At 32.6% G+C, this 9,280-nt stretch overlaps 1 protein-coding gene across 1 annotated transcript in view; it reads right to left on the bottom strand.

Annotated features, from left to right (window-relative positions):
• Positions 1-228: 228 nt before the first annotated feature.
• LOC150097802 (cell adhesion molecule Dscam2-like) overlaps positions 229-9,280 on the bottom strand; it is a 208,031-nt gene continuing 198,979 nt past the window's right edge. Inside the window, exons 14-15 of the mRNA XM_090407344.1 lie at positions 6,855-7,078; positions 229-4,304 (exon numbers count right to left, since the gene is read on the bottom strand). Coding sequence (XP_090263470.1) covers positions 4,260-4,304; positions 6,855-7,078 — 269 coding nt within the window. The 3' untranslated portion in view covers positions 229-4,259. The remainder of the gene's footprint in view (positions 4,305-6,854; positions 7,079-9,280) is intronic.

Below are 9,280 nucleotides of genomic sequence, written 5' to 3'. Positions count from 1 at the left end.
AGATAAATTATGCACATATTTTGGAACTGTTAATTTCATAAAAGAGATATCTAGTCTATTTGATATAGAGATTCTTATTCCTTAAGACAAATGAACTATCAGAACATAAATGAAATAATTTGATCTTGCATAATAGAATTTAGCAGTTTTTTTTTTAATAGAAATGTAAAATATATATATAAATTTGGTCATATCAATGCTTATCAAAAGTATATCAGTAAACACATCATAAAGAAAAATATGAATTTTAATTACTATCCAATTACACATTCATGCATCAAATCTACAAAACTTGCTCACATTTCAGGCATTTCCAATTACGATGATTATATACACTAAACAATGTCATCATTATATCAAAGCTGGCCAAAGAAAGGATAAGAAGTCTTTATTTTCTCTAATATAATGTAACAAAACAGTTATAACAGCAATTGGCACATACACACAATGCAACATGCACAGAACAATTAAAAATTTACAGCAATTTACAAATTTCACAGGAAATTATAAAGGTACTAATTTTTCAGCATGCATCAAATTTATGCAGGAGCACCTTCCAAACATAATTATGCAAAAACAGTGATCCTTGTCACATGTGTCATTATAGTAAAATAATTTTAAATATTTCTTTGAATTCCAAGTATGAAGTTTCAAATGTGTGATGAAAATAATTGAAATAATTTACCTAAAAAAGAACTCAGTATTAAAAGGAGAAATCATCATTAATGAATTGCAAGTTATATGAACACTCATAGTGATGTTAAGTTTCATGTTTTTGAATAAATGGTATTTCAGATTTAATCAGACAACTTCTATTTCACTATAAAATTATTCTGTAAAAATAATTTTTGGACTGAAGAAAGGAAAAAACCACAGGCACTTTATTATCAAATAAGATTATGATTAGGAATAAATATAAAAATTAAACATAACAGACAAACTGAATACTAGTACAAGTTTTCAGCTACAACAACCTACAGATTTGTATATATAGCAAAGACTTGGCCAGACTAATAATATTGATTTCAGATTTCTTCCGTATAATGATTTAAATATACAGGGGGTCCTCGACCTAAGTCGTCCTCAACATGCGTTGTTTCGACTTTACAGAGAACCATAAATAATTTTTAAAATAAATTTCAACTTGAAGCAGCACGACGTAAAATTCAAATGTCGCAGACGAACTTGTTTGTGAGCGTGGCGGAAGAATGCGACGTTTGTTTGGGAGAGGTGGCATCGCTTGGGAGAAACGCCAACGAACATCGGCCATGTGTTGAACTTAAGTCATACCACAATCGGGACTATTATTAAGGATAAAGTCATTTTGGGGATTGCTCTCATTTTTATGTTTGTTTTTTATTACCATTTCATTTTTGTTCATTTTTCTGTACTATACAGTAATTATGTTCTCCTTTTCATTTTCCTATGGCCTAGTTCTGTTTCCTGATATACACATATGACTTTAGGGCGTTTTAGGTTAGGTAAGTAACTTAGGCTATGGTAATTCCGACTTGCATAGAAAATCGCCTTATGTCGGTCAGGATCTCCGACGTAACTCGAGGACCTCCTGTATATATGTCAGGTTTACTAAATGGTTTGTAATTTTGTGTTGACTGTAAACAAATACTATTTTAAAAAAATATTTCTTTTTAGATCAAAGATCATTGAGCAGTTGTGATGACTAGATATAAAATTTAAATCAACTAAAATTCCATGTTATTAAGTTACTAAGAACTCAGAAATTAAGTTCATTATCACTTTGAACTAATTTTTCTTCCTTTTTTTGATAATAGTTTGTGGTAATAGTGTCAGTTTTTTTCAAAAAAACTGAAATTAAAGATTTGTTGAAGATAAGACAATATGAAAAACTGATGACCAATATAGGCATTTCAACAGTTATACACCAAGGTTCTGAAATGCTAGAACCCGAGTACATAATGTTCAATAGTAGATGAATCATTAACAAGAAGGCATTTCAATTGCATAGCTTCAGCAGTGATGTAATATTTTGGTGCATCACAGTATCCCTGAGAAATGCACTTTCTTGAAGATTTCTTAAAACCTTCAGACAAAGCATCATCATCCTGCACTGTGCACAAAAAATTTCAAGGATGAGTTGATATTTGGATTCTAATATTCATAATCTGCAAAATACATAAGAAAGAAACAAAGTCCTTGTATATACATATTAAATAGCATTACAATCATATCTTAACACAAAACATACAGATTTCAAATGGCAATTAAACTTATTTGAAAATCACAAAGTTAACAGTACAAAACATCCACATAATTAAAAAGCTCAAACTGACAAAGTGCATGACAAGAATGATTACAGGGCTGAAAATGCAAAGAGAAGAAAATAATATTTTTAATGGATGATGCTAACTTGTAGTATACTGGGGATTTATCTGAATGCACTAATCATAAGTGAAATAATTTTTGTAATTAATATTATAGTGACCACAAATATCTATGTCTTAGTTTCATTCCATTCTCCCTAAACAAAAAACAAGTAAATACTTTACATTAGAGAGTTGTGCAGACTTGAGACAACCCCAAAAAAAGTTGCTCTATGTTTTTGTGTTTCCTTGAAAGGAAAGTATTTACTAGTACATATTACTTAGATAACAAATGAAAAATTAGATCCATCAATCATTACAAAAGTGCAGTCTAATCATAAAATTGAAAAGTCAATGTTATCAAATATACAAAAATATAAGCTTCAATTACTACTAGTTATTATCACAAAACTACTTAAAGACAAAATATAAAATATTCTTTTGTCATATAAGACATCTGAAATAGGAAGACAACAGGCATGAGAGAAAAGAGTAAAAAATGTGAATATTATGTAATTTGAATTTGCACATTACAGTAATCATAGCAACAAGTTAAAAATAATGAATTAAAATTTAAGATATAAAATTCACTATTTTATGATTTCTTAAAAAATTTCAAGTTAAAAAATAATTGATTAACTACTGTAGATGTACAATGATTACAAACATCTCAAATACCAAGTTTACTTCTCCTTTTTGCTATGAAATAACTTTTATATATTCAACTATATATCATGACAAACTACTGCATTTCTCACAATTTGTCATATATTTCATGGTCATTTAAATCCTAAACACATGATAATCAAAAAAGTGTGTATTTCCTTTTCCTTAGAAGTTCTACATTTCTACCTGAAAGCATAAAAAGGCTTAAAAAAAAAAAAAAAGACAGTATTATATATAACAAATATCGTTTGAAGGAAAAGAGAGAACACAGAAAACATTCTCACAACGGTCAGTTTATATTTATAATATTCTCTTATAAAATGACTTATATACAAATGTTGCAGTATTCTTATATGCATTTCAAGAACATTATTTTTAGTTTATGCATAAAATTCATACAGCAGCAGTATTTTTTCTTGCTTTAAAATTTGAAGAAATTTTTAATATATCACAGTTAAATAGCCTGAAAATATTTTTTTTTAAATATAAATCTAAGTTACAATAAAAAGGATGAAAACTAAGGGTTTTTTTTTTTTTTTTTTTTTTTTAAAGCAATTGTATAGACATTAAAATAGTAATGGCACTTTCAATATTGATTAACAAAACATTTAAAGTTAAAAATTCAATTTATTATATGAAATTTGAATTTTGATTAAATGTTATACAGATTAACAGCTAAATTTTTACATGGCTTTATTCCACTTAATGAAACATCTTCATTATAACATATTTTAGATATGTAATCATTTTTATGCAACATCAGATCATAAATGTTAGACTGTATTTGAGGCACTTATATAATACAAGGGAGAGATATCCTGTAAGATTAGACATGTCATGCAATAACACATCTAATCTCTAACAAAAATAATAAATGAAAGCAGAAGACTGCACACACATTATGAAACAATATTATGTGATGACTTAAAATAAATATTTAATTTCTTTTTTTTTTTAAATATTTCCTCTTCCATATGGAGAAAAGAGGGTGGCAAAAGGCTCTATAATACACGACCAATGCTACACATCTTGTTTGCATTTGTGATAGTGTCAAAGTTCCATCTGTTTTGATATACAAACAAAAGTCTATGAGCATTTGTTATTCCAAACATGCCTGTACTCTCGAGAACAATTTTTGCATAAATTCCTGAGTTTGGCACGCATTTCCATATGATTCACAGTGTGGTCTATTACATATTCATATATGCTAGCTTGGGCACTTTGTGTATTCAAATTTTATAATAAAAAACATCACAAGATAATGTCTGATCCTTGAACCTGAAGACCCATGTTTCTCTGCAAATAAAAATTATGCAGTCAATATATAATTCATTGAGTTAACTATTATTCCATTTAAAAATGAAATTCTTATTACAAGTTCATAAATATTTGATTGTTAATACTTAAAAACAAGTTTAATTAAATAACAAAATATGAATTATGCAACAACAGATAGAAAAAAAAAACTTCTATCCTCTTTTACCTTGCAATGTCGAGGGTTTTCTATTCATTTAACTGCAACCGTACACAAGGATAAGGTTGTTAGCCCTATGCCTCCCGGTGTATCCTATGTCTGTAGAGGCATTGAGTTCTCAAGACCAGTTTGCCTCCACCAACTGGCCTTGAGATAAATGGGGGCCCCCATTCTATCTGCAGGATGAAAAACCCCCAGATAAACTGGGAAGAAAAACCTGCAGTCCACACCCAAAACTGGCTAACTGGACTATGTCTAAGAAAGTTTCTAAGCTCCTCACATTAGCAATGGGAATCGAACCCAGGATGCTCATATCTCAGGCATATGGTTGCAAAGTGCATAGCCACTCAGCTAACTATGCAGATTTGAATTAATTATGCTAGAAGAAACTAATCAGGCTAGGGATCTTGGAGTGTTAGTAGATAGCAAGTTGAAGTTCAGGGGCCATGCAGCAAGGATTGCAAATACAACTCAAAAGATAACTGTAATGCTGAAACAAACTTTAATATGTAAAGAAAAGGATGTCATTTTGCCTCTTTACAAGGCCTTGATAAAACCCCACCTGGATTATTATGTGCAGGTCTGGTCTCCTGGTTTCTGTTGTGATTCTGATGCAATAGAGAGAGAGAAAGTGTGCAAAGGAGTGTTGAAGATATCAGGATTGTGGAATACTGATTATAAAGACAGATTGAGAATTTGTTGACTGCAGACACTAGCAAACAGGAGAAATAGGGATGATATGATTGAGACGTAGAACCTTCTGAAAGGATCATACAGGATTTCAGTTGATGGAATTTTTCATTTTATGGAGGGTGGGGAAAGGACAAGAGGGCATCCTTAGAAGTTGAGAATGAATTCTGCTAAGAAGGGGTGTGAGGGCTAGATTTTTCTATCATAGAGGGGTGAGAGATTGGAATGGATTGTCACTGGATGTTGTGTGTGTGAAAGCAGTGTGAATGAATTCAAGAATAAATATGATAGCTGGTGCTTGTAGTATGTGGCCTTCCTCAATGAGTCCCTGACTCTCTGGGGGTCTCTCTTAATAATAATAATAATTGCAGTCATGAATTGATGCTTTTTAATTGGGCAATTCTCACAATGTCAGAGTGTAATGAACTACACATTTGCATAAAGTTTTATTATGAAATCAGAAAAATAAATGGCTAAACTGAAAATTGCATGCAGAGATGCTATTATGTCAAACACAAGTTTTTAGGTCTGTCAATTTAAAGAAAGAAGAATTTTCATTGTCTTTGGTTTTTTACTTTGACAGAGTGCCTGTGTAGCCTTGTGGAGGTTTCTGGTACCACAATACTAAAAAGCCAGAAGAAAGACTTATAATTTCAATTCTAGTTGCCAACCAGAAGAACTATTTCTAGGCATTTTTCTTCAGCATCTCCCAGGTTGGTAAATTTTGGGCTCATGGGAACTCAGGTTTTATAACTGAAGATCTCAAAAAACACTAACTATAGAACTCACATTATTTCACTTGTATTATTCTCTGAAATAATGTGAGTTGTGGGCATTATGAAATGGTCAGGTTACTGGTGGCAACTGAGGATGGAGTTAGACTACCTACTAATTTCCGAAAGTTAGACCTAAAGGAGCTCTGCTTGCTCCTTTAGGGAATATAAAGGCATTACACAATTACTTTGAAAGTGTTATGTATTTGAAAGCTATAGGAACAAATAAGCAACCATAATTTTACAATGAAGTTATATGAAGTAGAGAGAAGGAAATAAATATACACAGCAAATCGATGCCGCATCACAATAACATGCCTACCCACCATCTCAAGATGTTTTTGACCAAACAAGGAATTCTGCTAGTTCATTGCATCTTTATTTTTGTTCTTCGAACTCAAAAAAAAGTGATGAAAGGATGGCAATTTGAAGTTGCAACAACTCTGTAAAGATATATGGCATATCTTTCAGCTAAGTTTGAAAACTCGCCACAGCTAATGGATAAAGAATGTAGTTTCAGAAGTTACTTTGAGAGAAATAATCCAGGACTCTGCTAGTAGGAGTGTATTTTGTTTATTTTATTATATTATTATTTTTTAATGATTGCAGCAGTGCAGATAATATATGAAGAATCCAAATATGATGTACTCATAAAACTGATCAATATTTGTGCAAAGGTTTGCTGAATCAATTGATATACTAAATAAAAACAGAATATTATTTGGCCAAGTTCAAATTCTCTATTTTTAAACTTAAAATGTCTTTATGATGCAGTAAACTAGCCCATTTTGGTTAAAGCTTAATTAATGTATCCTTTCCAGGATAATGATAATGACGATCTAGGATAAGGATAACAGTATAAATGATTAACTTTTACCAGTAAAGGACAATACTAGAGTATTCACTAACCTGCATAATTACAGACTTCATTTCATCCACTACACTTTCATAAATTGGCTCTTCCTCTTCAATATCAGATCTTGTTAAAGGCACAGTAGAAGCTGGTGAAGTGTTAGGACTGTATTTAATACTGGGACTATACTTTGCAGAATTAAAACCATCATATGTATTCATTCCATCTCTCCGCCGTGGGGTGGTTGCTGTATAACTAAAGCTTTTGTCAACGTAAAAATCTGAAAATAAAAAAGAGACTGAAATCATATAAAATCAAAATAATAAAATTACTCAGCCAAACAGATCAACATAGTAATGAACAATGTGAAGAACAAATTACAGTATCTTGAAATCAGTGACAGTCCCAACTACAAGTATGTTTTGTGATACGAATAATTTGTAATCTTACTTTAAAATTCATGTCAGCTGATTTATAAGCACATTCAGGACTTAATTTATGTAAAAACCAGCATTACCATAGTTTTAATTCTAAAAATAAACTTATGAACAGCCAACTCTTACAATAGCAAACTACCCAAAACTCCTCTCACAAAATCCAGCATCAATACTATTTTACTATTTTTTAATGCTATTGTTCATTACAGAAAACCTTGTGCTAAAACAAACTATTTGCTTGGTTTATACAAGTTTATTCTAGTGAGAAATGACTATAATAATAAGAAAAGCATAATAATTTAGTCCTGGTATTAGCATTATTTATTTAATTATAATACAGGTGGTCCCCAGGTTACAGACACCCGACTTGCAGCATTCTGTACTTACGAATGGGCTCCCATAAGGAAAATTAATAATGAGGGAACTAGTTTCTTTCATGCATGTAAACAAACCTGCACTTCACTGTATTATTAAAACAACTCTTCCCCTTATTTGAAAGTCAAATTTAAGGGCCTGGTCACACATGTCATGTTTGACGATTGGTTCTTGAACTGTTTTATTTCTGCTGTGGAATGTTATAGTTCATAAAAGAAAATTCCCTTCAAAATTCTGCTTGTGCTGGACAATGCTCCTGGACATCTGACATCTTTAGATGACCTTCATGCTAATGCAAAGCTCGTATTTTTACCACCCAACACTATGTCATTACTACAGACAATAAACACGTGTGTAGAGGCTTAAGTGCTGTGAGGACATCATGTTGGAGGCTTAATGGATATTTTTACAACACTTAAAAAGAATTAAAATAGACTTTAATGCTTCCTATATTTCGTCCTAGTCACTAGGACATCTACGGGGATTACAAAAAAATTAATGTAACATATGCACAAATAACAAACAATACTAAGCCCAACCACGTGGGTGACACTAAAGTCCTATCTAGGTAGAGCGCCCTCTAAGGGCAGTAGTAGGTGGCCTGGAATGTAAGGTGGGAACTCTGGTGATGAGTGTTTCCCAAATCTTCGGAAGCTTAATGCACCCATATTTATTGAGATTTGGTTGGTTTTTGAGAGCTGCTGCTGCTTCTAAGAAAAGTCTCTCTTTCTTGAATTTGCTGTGGTGGAGCATGGTGGTTTTCTTCCATGATACTCTGTGGGTGGTGTCCAAAACATGGTCAGCCAAGCCTGAATGGCCATAGTTGTGTTTGAAGATGTAAGACTTGTGTTCCTCTAGACGGATGGATGCTGATCTGCCTGTCTGTCCAAAGTACGCCAGCTTACAGGAACAGGGTACTTTGTAAACTCCAGGCAGAGAGAGAGGAGGGAGCTGATCTTTCGTAGAACGGATAAGGGTAGCCAGTTTGCGGTGGGGCTTGTATGCTGTGTGTAGATTGTATTGTTTTAGTATCTTGGCTATTTTTTCAGATGTGCCACGGATGTAGGGTATGGTGATGGCATTTTTAAATTCTTGTTGACGAGAAGGAAGGGGAATGGGGGAGGAGTTGATTATTTTTTTTGATACTGTGATCGCTGTAGCCATTGGAGAGGATTCTCCTCTCCAATGGCTACAGCAAATTCAAGAAAGAGAGACTTTTCTTAGAAGCAGCAGCAGCTCTCAAAAACCAACCAAATCTCAATAAATATGGGTGCATTAAGCTTCCGAAGATTTGGGAAACACTCATCACCAGAGTTCCCACCTTACATTCCAGGCCACCTACTACTGCCCTTAGAGGGCGCTCTACCTAGATAGGACTTTAGTGTCACCCACGTGGTTGGGCTTAGTATTGTTTGTTATTTGTGCATATGTTACATTAATTTTTTTGTAATCCCCGTAGATGTCCTAGTGACTAGGACGAAATATAGGAAGCATTAAAGTCTATTTTAATTCTTTTTAAGTGTTGTAAAAATATCCATTAAGCCTCCAACATGAAGACAATAAACAAGGGAGTCGTTTCTGCATTTAAGGCTTATTACTTACGGCGTATATTACCACAACCATTCAGGGCTAAGGAAGATGATGTGATGACCTTGGGAGAGTTCTGGAAG

Source organism: Typopeltis vanoorti, chromosome 17 (genome assembly GCF_054136105.1).
Source record: "Typopeltis vanoorti isolate ZY-2024b chromosome 17, IOZ_Tvanoo_1.0, whole genome shotgun sequence".
Lineage (NCBI taxonomy): Eukaryota > Metazoa > Arthropoda > Arachnida > Uropygi > Thelyphonidae > Typopeltis > Typopeltis vanoorti.
Note: the sequence above shows the minus strand (reverse complement) of the source record. Positions and strands in the feature narration are given on the sequence as shown.